The 16,787-nt window shown below is 40.0% G+C and overlaps 1 protein-coding gene across 13 annotated transcripts in view; it reads right to left on the reverse strand.

Moving 5' to 3' along the window:
- Positions 1 to 6,631: 6,631 nt before the first annotated feature.
- Positions 6,632 to 16,787, reverse strand: part of Ca-beta (Calcium channel protein beta subunit) — a 64,397-nt gene continuing 54,241 nt past the window's right edge. For 7 of the 13 annotated variants that reach the window (XM_026819419.1, XM_026819422.1, XM_018036424.2 and 4 more), the window contains 8 exons: positions 16,098 to 16,217; positions 15,703 to 15,913; positions 13,818 to 13,906; positions 12,866 to 12,871; positions 12,643 to 12,779; positions 12,386 to 12,551; positions 11,926 to 12,292; positions 6,632 to 8,452 (listed from right to left, as the gene is read on the reverse strand). In XM_026819419.1, coding sequence (XP_026675220.1) covers positions 8,265 to 8,452; positions 11,926 to 12,292; positions 12,386 to 12,551; positions 12,643 to 12,779; positions 12,866 to 12,871; positions 13,818 to 13,906; positions 15,703 to 15,913; positions 16,098 to 16,217 — 1,284 coding nt within the window. In that variant the 3' untranslated portion in view covers positions 6,632 to 8,264. The remainder of the gene's footprint in view (positions 8,453 to 11,925; positions 12,293 to 12,385; positions 12,552 to 12,642; positions 12,780 to 12,865; positions 12,872 to 13,817; positions 13,907 to 15,702; positions 15,914 to 16,097; positions 16,218 to 16,787) is intronic. The other 6 variants (XM_026819420.1, XM_026819423.1, XM_018036427.2 and 3 more) reach the window with 3 other exon arrangements.

A 16,787-nucleotide genomic window follows, 5' to 3' on the forward strand; every position in this document is an offset into this window, starting at 1 on the left:
CGTGTCTAGATTTAATGAACTTTCACCTTTATCCTCATATTCTAATAAATTAAGTGTGAAAGCTCAGTTGCGTAGTATGGACACTCGGGTTATTAAATTGAAATGACAACAGGTTACATCGTATGATGATAAAAATTTTATTTACAAATGCGACAAATGTAGGAATTTTGGGTACCAGTGACGTATCGGAGAGACACGAGCATAACGGTTGGTCGATTATCGATCGCTATACTTTCAGGATTCCCCTAATTCATACACAACGTGTAGTGACGCCTCTTCCTCCCCTGAAACCTTCGGCATTATAACATTGAACGCGCTCTCGTCGTCGGCACGTCGTCGTTCTCTCCGTGAGATCACTGATAGAGGAGAGATTCACTGAGATGTAACAATAATAAACTTTACATTAAATACGATTAGAATCTAGTTATTTTTTTGTTTCAAGGGCTATGCGGAGTGTTACAGTAATAGAAATTCATTTTTTCGAGGAGTGGGGGGATTCGTCTTGCGGGGGTGATTTCGTTTGGTAAAACAGGAGTGGGCCGCGTCGAAGGGCAATCGGGGAGGTAGGGGAGAACGGGAGGGGAAAATACTTCTTTTTATTACTTCTTGTTCGAAGTTTTCAAAGGATAACATCACAGCATTGACATATCAACATCGAAACGATCAGAGTATCGCGTCCCTCGAGATTTGTGGACGACGAGTTGAGACTGATCGACCAATCATTCGAATATTTCTGCCGTCTCTGGTCAAGCGCATACTTATTTAGAACTTCGTCGCGTTGAACTCGAAAGGAGCAAGAACGTGTCGGCAATCGTCGAGGTACTCTCGAGAAACGCGCTGCTACGGCAGTAGCACTTTTCATTTTTGCTATAGAACAATTTACAACATCTCGTTAATTAATCGCCTCAATTCCGTCACCAAATGACCGCAGCTCGCGCATACACTTCATTCTGTTCATCGCTCTTTCTCTCTATCTTTCGCTTTCTCTCTTTCTCGGAAACATTCGTTGCTCTTCGCTTTCAATTTTAAATTCACACGCAAACGCATACAGCCACATACTTGTTCCGCTTTCTCCTCTCATCAAAAACGATACTCGTCATACGATTAGACGAATTATTAATTCGATTAATAGCAAAGCAATAGTATCAAGTATACATCATCTTGTTTTCTCGTTTCTCAACACGCGATGATTTCACCGCAATAACAACGAAATAGAATTCACTCTAGGAAAAACGAATTGAGTAGCTCGTTTCTCTCATTCCCCCCCTTAATCTTTCCTCTTTCCTCTCTCTCTCTCTCTCTCTCTCTCTCTCGTTTGTCCTGCAATCGAAAACAATCGCACAAGGGAATAATAGAGATAATGTACACAGGGAAAAACCTTTGATCCAACGAACCAGCCGCGAAAAGAAAAAATTGACCGAGGACGTGGGTGCACGGCCTCGTTCTTTTTTCCGGAAACGTGCGCCCGCACCACGTGGAACAGACACGTGTGAAAGCACGTCAAAAATGGAACACGTTTAATAGAACTGACGTACACACAGGCGACAACAGGACGACGCGATGGTCCGTCCTCGGAGCGACGCCGGTTGATTCGAATCGACGATCGTATTTATTATACAGGACGGTCTGACGAAAAGCAGTTCAGCATTTTTATTTTTCCACTCGAGATGCATTGGCAATTAACATAATCGATTTTGCCAAAAGAAGGATCTAAACTGTGAGTGAAAAGACATTCAGTCGCGTTTTTTTTTTAAAGAATATTCGCACATGCAATTATTTATATGTGTCTTGCTACACAGTTGATCCTAATTCTAAATTGTGATCGGCTTGTGACATTACAATCGATACGAATCTCTAACTTCCTGAAATTATAATATTTTCATATGACGTCTATTCGAATGTATTACAGGAAGCATTAGCAGGATACCGATATTTCCAATCTGTTCACGTGAAAACATATTCCCGTGTTGTCGCGTGTAGCGTGCTATGTATAATCAGTGAAAAAGTCACGATCATCGAGTCAAACCGACAGTGGCGTATGTACAACGCAATCGTAGCACCACAAATTCTTGTCCGCGTCTCCTCTCTGTACATACAAAATATACTATACTTTCGAAACCACATCGTATCACGGCCAACAATATTTTATTGCGAAAGCCTCGGGGCTCGTTACAAGGACAGTCGTTTCGCGACATTTTTACCTAACCCGAACCTAACGCCGAGGCACGGCATCAGAATGTACGAAGAGTCCACTAGAAAATCTATACTCGAATCGAGAATCGATTTCCAAGTGGCTCATCGTATAAAACGATTATCCTTCGTCGACAGTTCTCGTGACTTTATTCATTAGTTTTTGTTCTCATTGGACCTTCCAACCATTCTTAATTGGAGTTACACTCTCCGAGGAGCGCCGGTTAAAGCAACTTCAGCCTAAACAACGCGTTCACGTGCACACGGTGCAAGTCAACGCGATTGATTTGCACCCACGTAATTAAAGACCATTACTCGCGCCCTAATATTACATTGAACGAATTGTACATGCGCCCTTTTGACTCTGAACTACCCTTCCGCTTCCAGTCTTGCTTCTCTTCTCTTTCCGTTTCCTCTTAAACAGCGTAAACCGTCACAGACATATGTATACTGATCAACGTCGATATTTAAACTTCGTTTTGCGTGTTCTTTCAAGAAAATTCGATTATGTGTTCCCGATTGGACTTTCAACGTTCCTGCGTGTCTCACGATTCCGAGCGAAAGTTTATTGTTTCTGTAAAGTGAATTTTTTTTACTATTTTTCTTTTATCGCAGGGGAAATATCTATTCTGTTTTTTTTCTTTACTAGAATAAAGTGTCAATCTTCGTACGCAACGAGCGAGCTTCCCGCGTGCGTAACTTTTAACTCTAGCTTGTTTTACGGAGAAACACTACAGAGACTTTTTGTAGATCCGAATTGCACTCGAGCAGAAACTGTAAATCACGATTCAAACTTCTCTTATTTTTTGTTATGCTTTTAATTTAATGGACGTGTTAACAGATTTGAACGCTAGTCTCGAACGATATAGTAGACGGAAAGAAAGAACTGACCGGAAGCCGCTAGAATTCTAAAAGGAAGTCGTAACGAGCCGACGAATTTCGCGTCAGTAGCTACAAGGATCGTAATCGTAAGAAATATCGAAGGATTCTGAAAAATCGCATACATCATTCGTGTGTAGTGGTGTGTCTGTGCCAGTGTCGAGACACATAAATCGTTCCAGGTCTGCGTGATGTGGGTTTCTATCGCTGCCCATCGAGCTTCAGATTTTAGACAATACATCATAAAAAAGTGTCTATCGCTAGAAAAAGTAGTTAATAAAATTGCTGCAAATTTTTAAATCGATTAGCCTAACCGTTTCAACGCTATTCGCAGTTATAATCTTAAGAGCAGATAGATCTGTTGAAATAATCGAGCACGCGTGCAACAATAACGCTATTTTCATACAAACTGCTTCAGTTGTACAAGAAGAATAAAAATTCGAAAGAAACTGTGACTATCGCGTATGCACTATCGTGTATTCGTTTCTCAAGTTTGAAAAGTAAAACGCACGCATCTCGCTTATTCGAAGTAAACTCGCCGAACGCTGAAGTGGAAGCGTGATTATCTTTAAATAGACTTCATTCAGTGATCGTGTGTCCTGCAAATATATTTCATCTAGTATTTACAAAATCATCGGCTGTAAAGTGGATTTTACAGCCAGCGACAATAAATTCGAGCAGTCGATAACACTCGACTAGAATCGTTCCTTGCTCAATGCTCAAACGATCCGTTAAACATTTCGACTTCGAAACAACTTGTTGCTGTTCCTATTTCACTTCTTTTCCCATATTACAAAAATTTCTCTAAAGATAAAAGTGAAATCTTCGACAAGCGAAATTATCAGGTGCGGCACGCCGCGCCAATAAAAATTGTTCAAGGGTCTACATTTACCTGTACAGGACATCAAATTTTTCAAAACCATCTTATTTGGAAATTAACCAATTAGTCTTCTTAAAACAATATACGATTGTCATAAAGAAATGATATATTACCAAAGATATATACGTTTATGTATTTCTGTAAATATTAATAGAAATTTGTATGGGCGTATGTAGACTCTTGACACACAGCAAGTCAAGACTCAGCGAAGATTGATCTCCGCGTAAATACCTATCTAATACTTAAAGTGAAAACGTTTTTTTCTTTTTTTACGGATATTTCCGGGACATCTAAATATTTGTTTAATTACGTTGCACGAAGATTGTCGTGTAACTTTCTTCGTACGCACAACAGCCAATATAATCTTCCAGCGCCAATCTCAACCGGCGAACAAATAACGAGCTTAATAAGAATTCGAGTCGCAAAGCTATAATTTACAAACAACGGCGTGCCTGAGATTAATTCGTTCTACTTAAAACACGATGTTGACACGTACTACTAAAAAGTGCCGATATTCGCGATCGCTGTCATCGGTATCGTAATTAAATGCGTGTGTCTGTGTGTGTGAATGTTCTGTATGTGTGTATGTCTATGAATGTAACTGTACATTGAATCCATTAACCAGTAAATACGTTTCTCGTATCGTAGTTGCAGCAAAATTCCTAAGTGTCTCCGATCTGCGTTTGACTACGAGGATCAAAAGTATTTTAAATCAAGAAAGCAATGAGGGAACTCACAAACATGTACTGTGGTCATCGCTGCGGCGACGACGAGAAAATCGAATACGGAAGGGAATTAATTTTTCTTTTAAAGGATTCGTACAATATTTACACGTTGTCTATTGATTCTATAGCAGAGCATCATTTCCCTCTTTCATTCACTTTCTCTACTCTCCCATTCACTCTCATTGTTTATCTCGATCGTATGGAATTCTGTCGAGTGATAAAGGTGGAAGTGTTCACTGCGTACATACGTATACAATATATTTATACATATACAGGATGTTCCATTTTAATTGATCCAGGTGAATATCTCTTTAGGGAATCGTTCAATCGAAAGATTATTTTTTATCGAAAGATTATTTTTTCGATTGAACGATTCCCTAAAGAGATATTCGCCTGGATCAATTAAAATGGGACACCATGTATATTCATTATTATTTATGTATGTATACTATATACACCAACCGTGTTTCTTAGTGTGTTTCATGTATGACTGTGTCCTGTACACGTCTGTCCGTGCACATGTAAGACATGTGCATGCGTGTGGCTTTCTTTACGAAATAGACTCTAATAAAACGTATAAACACGTCAGCCTAGCGCGGCGGCGATCATCAACGCGTCATCGTGTCGATAATCAAAAACTTTCAGTACTAAAGGTAAATGGTTACCTGATCCCAATACCCCATCGCCACTCACATTGTAATTCGTTTCCATCTCATCAAATTTCTCTATCGTGCTCGATCATGAGATCGCCGCGAAACGAACACGCCGCGAGATCCCTAAGTTTCTATAATAAAATTTTATTCATGCAATCGAGACTAACGATTAATCGACTAGAGCGACTCCCGATCCTTTTTTTGTTTCTTCATTATTTCTTCCTAAAGTCGAAGCAACTATCGCATGTTTCTCGTCGGCCGAATTGAAAGAATTCTACGCGAAATTCGTTTGTCGAAGTTTCATGATTCCTTTTTTGCTTTTACTTTTTTTTTTTTTTAATTTTTCCATTTCATTTGATCTGAACGATCGTCTATCCTAATTTCGAGCAAAGATCTAGTGCTGTGTTGTTTTAACAAAGACCCGATGCCGATTCACGAGCTCTCTTTATAGCTGGCTGATGACTCATCGATCTTAGAGTCTGATGCATCTTGTGGGGTGGGTATAGGGGCCCAGGAGGAATCAGCGCAAAAATTAAGGCCCCAGGGCTCTTTTCCTTTCTCTCCCTTAATCCTTCTTTCTCTCTCTCTACATACGTATACAATATATTTATACATATACAGGATGTTCCATTTTAATTGATCCAGGTGAATATCTCTTTAGGGAATCGTTCAATCGAAAGATTATTTTTTATCGAAAGATTATTTTTTCGATTGAACGATTCCCTAAAGAGATATTCGCCTGGATCAATTAAAATGGGACACCATGTATATTCATTATTATTTATGTATGTATACTATATACACCAACCGTGTTTCTTAGTGTGTTTCATGTATGACTGTGTCCTGTACACGTCTGTCCGTGCACATGTAAGACATGTGCATGCGTGTGGCTTTCTTTACGAAATAGACTCTAATAAAACGTATAAACACGTCAGCCTAGCGCGGCGGCGATCATCAACGCGTCATCGTGTCGATAATCAAAAACTTTCAGTACTAAAGGTAAATGGTTACCTGATCCCAATACCCCATCGCCACTCACATTGTAATTCGTTTCCATCTCATCAAATTTCTCTATCGTGCTCGATCATGAGATCGCCGCGAAACGAACACGCCGCGAGATCCCTAAGTTTCTATAATAAAATTTTATTCATGCAATCGAGACTAACGATTAATCGACTAGAGCGACTCCCGATCCTTTTTTTGTTTCTTCATTATTTCTTCCTAAAGTCGAAGCAACTATCGCATGTTTCTCGTCGGCCGAATTGAAAGAATTCTACGCGAAATTCGTTTGTCGAAGTTTCATGATTCCTTTTTTGCTTTTACTTTTTTTTTTTTTTTATTTTTCCATTTCATTTGATCTGAACGATCGTCTATCCTAATTTCGAGCAAAGATCTAGTGCTGTGTTGTTTTAACAAAGACCCGATGCCGATTCACGAGCTCTCTTTATAGCTGGCTGATGACTCATCGATCTTAGAGTCTGATGCATCTTGTGGGGTGGGTATAGGGGCCCAGGAGGAATCAGCGCAAAAATTAAGGCCCCAGGGCTCTTTTCCTTTCTCTCCCTTAATCCTTCTTTCTCTCTCTCTCTCTCTCTCTCTGTCTCTTTCTCTTTCATTTAGTTCTTTCTTCTTTTTCCCTACTGTATGTTTCTTTGATTTGTTCACGTGACAACTCTTATCGTGTTTACACATCTCGTTGAGCTGGTTCCGCGAATGGGGGATTTATCCTGTGCGTACCTCATCGTCAAGGACAATCACTAATCAATTTTATTCCGCCCATCCCGTTTTGCGGAATTCCCGTTGGAAATTAATGCTCGTGATAGCTATCGGTGGCCACACCCTTCCCTTTCTTTCCCTCTCGCATGCTCTCCGTTTATGTGAACGCTTTGCAATTTGTCACATAATTCTGTAAAACGAGGGAGGACAGAAAAAGTCGTTTACTCCATATGCCTGACAACGACGTTAACGGGTTTCTAGAAGGATAACTACTTGCTTTGATTCTATCGAAATGGTCGAAACGATTGCCTTACGAAATCAACAAGACCTCTTTAATTAAATTACGAAAATAGAATCTACATGTCTCCGTCATCGTGGACAACTCCGTTACAATGATTACGCATATACTTTGGAATCAACGAAAGGAAAAATAACAAAAACTGACAGGAAACTCTAGTTCACTCTAACTCTTACTTCTCTCAGAAAGCACGTACGCAGTATCGATAAGTTGCAACAGGAAACAGTTAACGCATCGCAGGCAGCGTGCAAGAGTTACTTCACTATTTCCATAATCCAATAACGAACAGCACAAAGTAAATGAAAATAAAATTTTAATTGAACGTATTCTGCTGTATGGACTACTGAGTACGTATACTTTTCTGATAACCAGACGAACGTGCACGCTTCTTTCATTACAACAATGCAGTAGATCTTACAAGACTGACTGCAAATTAAAGCCATAAATTCCAAAACGCAATAAGTTCCTGGTTTCATATAAAAATGTATTATGAATGAGTGAACGTGTAAGAATTCAGGGCATTAAAGAAAAATTACAGAGGATAAGCACACTGTCCTAGAATGTTGAATCGGCATTGCTTTAGAATTCATGGCTCCTATATGTTAACAAAGAAAATAAGGTAAGAACTAAATTCTGTATGAGACCTCCGGAACAGCGTACGCCGAGGCTCACGTACTGTAACAAAAGGCGATAGTCTAATAACGTTCGACTAGCTAATACAATAGTAATCGAGAACAAAAGTATGAATCGTCTTACGGGTAGCGACAGGAAAGAAACCCCACTAACAGACCAGAGCGACAATATTCTCCGCTACGGTAGCGTAAAAGCACGTTTCGTACGTTCAGTAGCGTACCAAGTGGCGACCCCCACTAAAGAGCAGTGGTGCGCAGGTGGGGACAGCGCTGGCCCTGGGGCCCCAGCTCCTAAATGGCATTCAATGCGCGTGGATCTTGCTGCTGGCGACGCCTCGATGCCGTGCCGTAATCACCAACGTACGATTCCTCCTCGGTCCCGTAGTCGTGTTCACGATCGCCCCGTTCGCGATCCATTCTCTCCAGCCGCGATTTTCGGGTTCCCTCGCTCACGTGTCCGCCACTGTACGAGCCGGATCCTGAATTTCATTCAAATTAATTTTATAATAATTATACAAATGTCGACATACATGAATAGGAAAGTGGAGTCGAGTTTCTGTAACATATACCATACCTACGACGATTGCCTATAAATTTTTTGGATTAAACGTTACAGATAACTCTATTTTTTTTTCTTCAGAAAATCGTAAAATTCGGAAGCATTAATTACAACACATGAATTACATAAGCTAAGTTGTGAATTGTTAATTTGACTTAAGACTAAGTATTCATTTATAAAGTTGATCATAATTCTTTCGTCCTTCCCGAATTTTACATACTCCAGTTTCATCTCAAATAGTGTTAAAAATTTCAACCCTATGGGAACGTTATTTCACTTATACTATACTTAGTTAATTATTAAATGCATTTGCGTTTCACACATGGGAATATCGAAATACGTCACGCAACTCACTACGCATGCAAGCTAGCTATGCAAAAAGAATAGAGAGTGGAAAAAAAGATAAAGAAAAACGAGAGGAAAAAGTCATGGTTTGCAAAGACTCCGACGTTCGAGATATCGTATGCGTCTTGCGCGTACAATGAAATGTCGACGAGTGAAACCTCCTCCGGGTTGACATAGTCTCAGAATGGTTTTTCAAAAATAAAATAAAGTAAAATAATAACAAAGGATAAACGGCAAACACAAACAAGCTAATGTCCAAAAGAAGGATTTCGAAGATCTGTTCAAACATTCTGGAATTTCTTCGAATGAATCGCATGATCGGATGTACTACAGTCTTTCGGATTTAAACGTTTGGTCCTCTCGATTTTAATAACCATATCACGTTAATGTTTCGTTAGACTATTCTATTATCCTATTCTATGTGAGAAGGGTTGGCGAAGGACTTATGAGGCAACCAAAAACAAAATAAAGAATAATATTGGAAAAGAACAAATAACGAGAACGTAATCTCACCGCAAAACAAGGAAAACCGTCCGCAAGAATGCACCGAGTCAAAAAAAGAAAATTAAATCTCGTGAGGAACATAAAAGGTGAATAAAACTGAACCAACTAGTTAAAACGAATAAATCCTTCTGTTTGGGCAAGTGGAATAAAGTAGGTCCCGTATTATCGGGCCCATGCACCAAATCCTTCTGTACTTACAACGCGGCCTCGTTAAGGAGGCTTCTCTATTTAACACAGTCTCTAAATTCTCTGAATCGTCATTTCGATCCCCTCGTCTATTCAAAATTAGAGGAGATACGACGATACAGTAGTACAATTGGTCAGCCGTAAAATCTCATCAGCGATGAAGAGGAAGTGTGGAAGAGTGTTGGTCGGTAGGCCCGAGCCTAGGTCGTCGATTGCGAGAGCGTGCTTTTAGCTCGACTCTTTAGGCCTGTTCTCACCACCCCGACCATACGTGACCTGGCCCTGTTTTCGGATGACTCCCGTGGCAGCTACCGCCTCCACGGCTTTTACACGTAAACAAAGAGAACATCGGAGTCAGAGCTGATTGCCGATCGCATCCTACCCGGACATCGCGATTTTTGTTTTATCCATTTTTTTTCGTTTCTTTTCCTACTACCGGCAGTGATTCCCATGTGAAATCGACACGTTGTTTCGTGTACTGTCGTCGTTTGAAGATTATTATGCAGATTATTGTGATCCGTCGAAATGAAAAGAATTTTACGATGAGAAGAGAGAAAAAAATAAAGTAGAATGCACAGACATAGGCAACAACAAGCTTCTTATGTAGCGTTAATTTGGCGTACCGTGTGTACACTTGTGGATTTTAACGTGAACAGTCCCTAACTAATAAAATTTTTGAACATTAATTATTTCGTGCACTGATGCATTATTAAGTGATTTTATTTCTCGACAACCATCGAAATTTTCAATGAATGCTCGTCGGCAGACGTCACGGACAAATCCACTTGTGTCAGAGCGTAGTAGACAGAGCATAGCGTGCACGTGATAAGTTGCAGCTAAAATAAACGATTGTAGAGATGAAACGGGGTGAACGTTGAAAGGGAAGTGTTGTTTTTCTCTGGTAGAGCGTAGAGTAGAAGAAGGAGGAGGAGATGAACAAAGAAAACAAAATGAAAACGTGGTTGAAACTAACGAGAGCAAACGCGCCATTGTCTTGCAGTGGTTGGTACAAGTTTGCCGATCCATATATCGTCACTGAAAAGAAATTCAATGTGAAGGTGCCGTGCTTCTTGCGCTAGTATGTATCTGCACGTGTATTCTTTTCGCACATTCGAAAATACTGCTAGTTTTTATGTACTATACCTGATGGAATACGTGAAACAACATCATCGATATAAAGTTATGTTTGTAAAATTTTGCATGAAAATAACTGTACGGAAGGAAAAGAGAGGAAACGGGTAAAAGGGAGTTTAATTTGAAGAACGCTGAGTCGATCGAAAAGTGGAACGAAGTATTTTCATTAGAAATGAGATTACGTCCAACTTTCTCGCGCGTCATTCATGCATTATAGTAATGGTGCGAAGAAGGGTGTGCTATGTACATCAAATGTAACGTAATAATTTACAAGGTTGTATGCATAAATTACAACCAGCGACTAGCAGTCTTTCCAGTAAAAATAGCCTTTGCAGTCTAACACGAATCCATGCAACGACTACGTGCAGCTAATGGATACGAACTGACTACAGACGTGTTTCATTACTAACTTCGAATGTCATCAGTAGTCGATAAATGTTATAGTCGTAAAACGAGCCGAATAAAAGTAAGTAAACATGAATAAATCGCTAGACAATGTTCCCCTTAAAGTATTTGAAAAAAATTCTTTACCCAAAATTTTTTGTGGATTCTTTTCTATTACACATTTCTATTGGTCAAGCGAGTAACGGAACACAAACTGCGCGACGATAAATTCAAATCAAAAAAGGAAAAAGGAACGTGTGTAGAATGTTGTACTCGAGGGATAAGGTTGGGTTACCTCTTGGCTCGTGGCCGTAGTAACTCTCATGATGGACACCTGAAGAGGTGAGAAGTGTCGAGTGTTAGTTAACGGAATTGGGGTTCGTTAGAGTTTCAAGTGAGAAACCTCGACCCAGCCAGTTAGGCTTGAGTAAATAAGAGAAGGATTGACAATAATCGTGGACGAGAAATAATGATAATGGTACGTCGCGATCATCGGAGTCAATAAATTCTATGTTAGAACTGTGATTCGTGATCCTGTTGAAATATCCTGTCAATCGTGTCCTCGATCTGTTCTAACTAATTCTTATGTACTCAAAGTTAGAATATGTCGTAATACCATTTGCGACTCAAATGGATTAAATACAAATACTCCACCCTGGTAAAACGTGCGAAATCTAATTACGCCATTCTCCGCAATAATGAAACGTAGAATATTTGTACTTGGAAACATTCTTCTACGTGATCGTCGATGAGAGTATATAGAGATTGATAATCAACATATATAGACAAATAAATATATAGAGACAGTGTGTAATTGACGCAGCTTGATTGATGAAATACCTGATGTGACGCGAGGTGTAAGCGCGTCGACAGGCGCATCCGCTGCAGGCATCGGACGAGGCACAGCCGGGATCACCGGGTGGGTGGCTCGCCAGTAAGCTTCGAGGTACTCGGCCACGTGTTCACAGGCATCGTCCAGCTGATTTTCGTCGAGGATCACATCGAACATATCCGGTGGACACTGAGATAGTTTCTCGGCAGCCACCATTTGTACGTTTAGGTGTCTGGATTGCGACTTGCCACGCGACTTGATTAACCTTTGGAGCACTTTAGGTGACGAGATCTTCAGGTAGACGATCGTTGGCGCTAAACTGGTCTTTGCTAATTGCGAGGGATGATTGATGGTATCGCAATCCAAGACCACCAACTGCAAATGGGATCGTTAAATTATATATTAATATTTGTTTAATAATTATTAAGTCTTCTTTATGAGATTACAATGAACAGAACAGTACAGTACCTGGAGAGTCTTCGCAAGCTCGAAAATTCTTTCCATCTCTGCTTGGACTTGCGTCAAACAGCTGCTTCTGCTGGTGGACCGCTCCATGATTGCTCGTTTCGTTGGATTGTTCAGCAACGATCTTTTCGCCAATGAAATATCTGCCATTACTCTAGTAATAATTACTCTGCAATCATAAAGACAACAGGAGATTAACTCTTTGCACGAAACTTGTTTAGAATGCATTGCGCTTCGTAATTAGATTGGTCATCACAGACCTGCCTCGAAACCGACGTTTCATGAAGTCGAACAACGCCTTCTGCATCATATCCGTCACCTCATAACCCTTCAATGATGGACCAACTAGGACGACAGGCCTCATGGATGGTACAACGTCATACGGCACGGTCATTTCCTGAAATTGCGAGGGACGGGTCAATGCGGATTAATCGAGAAAAGGTCTTGCTCGCTGGGATCAGTCCCCGGATAAGTCTCACTTACGTAGGACTTCATGAGCACGGAATGCAACATTGAAAACATTGAAAACTGTTAATGGTCATGTGCTACTCGAGACATGCGACCTACCCTCCTGCACGGCCAAAGTGCTTTTCGGGGTCACGTCTTGCTACGTCTTACTAATTATCCTTAGCTTCCAAAGCCGCTTTGGCCAAGCAGTGTACATTCGTTTAACTACTGATCGACCTAAGCTATCAACGATCTCCTACGTACTAAACCAACTTTGCTCGATTTCTATTCTACTGTGTCACCGTGAACAACTTTCAGCAAAGAGATTTTTCGGCTTTGTGTACCTGACATTATCGACTTATCCTCGTCTTGAGAGTTGATATAATGGTCCTCTAAGAGCAAATGATTAGTACTTACTTATCAGTCGATGCTAGAAAATATTATTGGCACTGAATTAAACAAAGATTCAATGGTCGATTAATTAAAAATTAATTATTGTATTCAGTTACTATTAGAATCTTTGATAAAACTGATTAAGACTTTAGTTTAAATGGACATTTTACTTTCTACAATTTTTTGTTCTTTATGTAATAAATGTACGCGATGTCTCGCAGGCTCGTATACAGCCGCAAATTCACAGAATTTGTTAGTTCTTACGTGGTCGCGTGATATTTTCTAACACCGGCAGATAAATTTAGATTCGAAATCCTCGTCCACGTCACGGAAGTTTATCGCGAGTACCGAATCTTTGCTAAATTCACGAAAAATGTTAATTGTCGCAAAATAGCGCCCGTATACATCGTCCCTCTCGCCATAAATTCGGGCAACATGGACGAGACTCTTTGCCACCACTACACTATACATAATTTCGAGCTCTAGACTACTAAGCTAAATCCAAGAGAGAGAATCAAGCACCACGTGTCGGACTATTATACACAGAGAAGGATTTGTGTAGTCACAGACCCTGTGATTCGGTGAGATCGTTTACCGGTTTTTTGAAGAAGTTCTTTCGTTTTTCCTTGGCCGGTGGTGTAGTCAGCGTTGCCTTGCCGCCGCGCACGCTATCGTTATCGTCACCTGTCGAAAAAAATTCACCTAGAATTAGTCCTGATATCTGTTACGATTCGCGCGTTTGTTGTGCATCGACAAGTGTCCCTCTTTCTCTCAAAGAAAACTAGTAAAAAGCGATCGAATGCGTACTAAAGAAATTGAAAAATACTAACAAGGAATACTCGCGAAATTGCACAAAATTTTGTGTATCGTTTCAAAGTATACATCGTAAAGATCTCGAGAGTGTAAATTAAAAGTTAATACAATCATGAATTGATGTAAATTTACGAGATCCTTACGTTGTATACCTTAGAATGATATAAAATCTTTTGTGCGATTCTCTCATTAATTTGCTAGTATTCCTTGCAAGAGTTAAGAATCAATGCGCCGATGTGGCGTTCGTAGATTGTGGAAGCAACTACTGAAGAACATTCATTTATAGCGAGAACACCAATTTTGTAGGTGTGTATGTACAATAAGGGGTGAAACTGATCCAATGACTCTCTTGCAAAGAGATAACTTGTTTACATACTGTAGTAAAATATGGAAAGTTTCTTACCATTGTTAATTTACGTTTTACGTGCAAACATTGTACTTTCATTCTGTAATGATACAGTTTTATTGCTGAATTTATTCTGCATCGTGAAACTTGCGGTATTCCGATTTTTTATGAAACTCGAGTGCGATGTAGTTTCCGAGAACACACTTGACATGTATTTCTTTTACGTGCTAATTTCTGCACTGGAGGAACGAAAGCGGCTCTCAAAGTTAAAACATACTTTATGAAATAACTCGAAAACTATTTTCTGCATCGTCGTTGAGGGTTGCTCTCACCCGTACGACATGGAAATTACTAGATAAAATATATTTTTGAAATTTATACAACTGGGTGTAAAAGTCATTAATTTACCTTCAAACAAGTTATAATAATTTAATAATTTATAATTTCGTTTATATTATTGAAAGTATTTTTTCATAGTCTATCACAATACGTAAATAAATTATCATTTTGCTGGTTCAATATTTTCCTTATGTATGCCAATGGACGTGTGTTTGTGTATCAATATAATGTGTGTGACAATATTTTGATTGTATCAGTGTGTTTATACGTAGACTATTTCAACTGTGTGCAATAAGTGAGATGAGATCTGCTACTACACAATAATACAAAGCATGACAGTATTATAGATAGATAAGTACAGCGCTTGGGTCATTCAGAAAATTTTTGAAGTATTAAGATTATGTTTACGACGTGAGAGAAAACAAAATAGTACCATAATAAAACAAGTAAGGATAAAATGTAATAATATTAAAATATAATAAATAAATAGATTAATTCAGTTCTAAATAGAACATGTAAATATTTAATTAGGATAAACATTTCTCAATGACCCACGCAAGATCAACTAGAACAAACTCCCTATAATCTAAATCGCAAAACTCAATGCCCATTAGGCGAGTATACACCCCGAAACTAGAAGCGGGAGAAAAGGAAGGTAAGAAAGTAAAAGAGAAGCTCACGGACAGGTGTGCGTGGGTGGGAGAAAACCAAAGGTACTAGGAGTGTTGGTATTCGTTCGGATACATATACATATAGTGTCAACAACGAATTTTTCAATTTTTCTATCTCTATCATTGTTTCCTGCCTGTATTTCTTTGTTATTTTCTCGCTCTCTTTTTGTATTGCATGGCAGGCGAAGATCTTCCCCTCCGTCTGTTTTCACCGTCGGTCCCCGGGATGAAAGAATTCCCGGAGAACAGGTCGGTACCGGACCCGGCGATTTTCGGGGAGGGCGGAAAGAAAGAAGGACGTGCTAGGATACCTGGTGTAGGTGGTGTGGAACCACGTGAGGGCATACCACTCTCGCCAAGGTTCCCTGAAGAGCCTCCGCGCGCCGAGTAGAGACCCTTCGTGCCACGCGCGGCGCTCGCCTGCTGCCTGAGGGCCTCCAATTTAACCGGGGACGGGATGAAGCCCACGTCCGCGTTCTCTCTCACGTGCCTACCTATCCACCAGTTGTGGTCGTACTTCTCCTGAAGATAGGTAGACGACGATTCATTACATCAGATAGTTAACTGCCCGTTGTTTGTGCGTAGGTCAATAACTATCAGAAGCTCCGAGCTTCTCTTCTTAACCTTTGTGATAAAATAAGCGAGAAAAGAAAGCTTGGAAACTTTGGAAAGTATGCAGTTTAATTAGTGATAAGGTCGGACGTACCTTGATGTGCAGAAAATCGCGGACCTCGAAGCTGATAGCCGAGCCATGGACCGGCGAGTCATCGTCAATGGATCCGTCGTAGCTCACGTTAGTTCGTACAGAAAACGCTACTGGTTTCGTCTAAACAGTCCAGAAACGAAGACCATCATTAACAACTTTCAGAATATACATATATGCATTGTAGGTATATGGATTATGGATATGACAGTGCGTTTCTGTTAGTATCGCTTTCACGTTTCTATGAAGTGATATCGTTACGATAATAATCTCCGTTTTATGTCCCTCGATATCGACTTTTCTATTGCATTGCGTGGTATAATCCTTTATACGATAACGCTACTTGCGCAATTTGAGCATAAAGTAAAAGGCGATGGGCTCACGGATGATCGGTATGTCGTTAACGTTGTTGTTCAATGCGCGCGAAGCACCAGCGAATAATAAAAGTGTAGGGTGTGTTAGCCATGTTTATTACGACGTTTTATCCCTCCAAGGTCGTGGCTAGTTGATCGATATTCATTTATATTGTTCAACCGAAGGCGATTCGAATAATCGCTCACGCATGCGAAGCTCCAGTCTTCCATAATTTATATCCACTCTGCCATTCACGCTTCAAACTTACATAAATCCAACGAAAAAACTTACGATTTAAAAAGTTGGGAATTGGACATTCTTTATCTCAAGAAATTAAGG

The sequence above is a fragment of the Ceratina calcarata genome, unplaced genomic scaffold (genome assembly GCF_001652005.2).
Source record: "Ceratina calcarata isolate Rehan_Ccalc_2016 unplaced genomic scaffold, ASM165200v1 scaffold151.2, whole genome shotgun sequence".
Classification (NCBI taxonomy): Eukaryota; Metazoa; Arthropoda; class Insecta; order Hymenoptera; family Apidae; genus Ceratina; species Ceratina calcarata.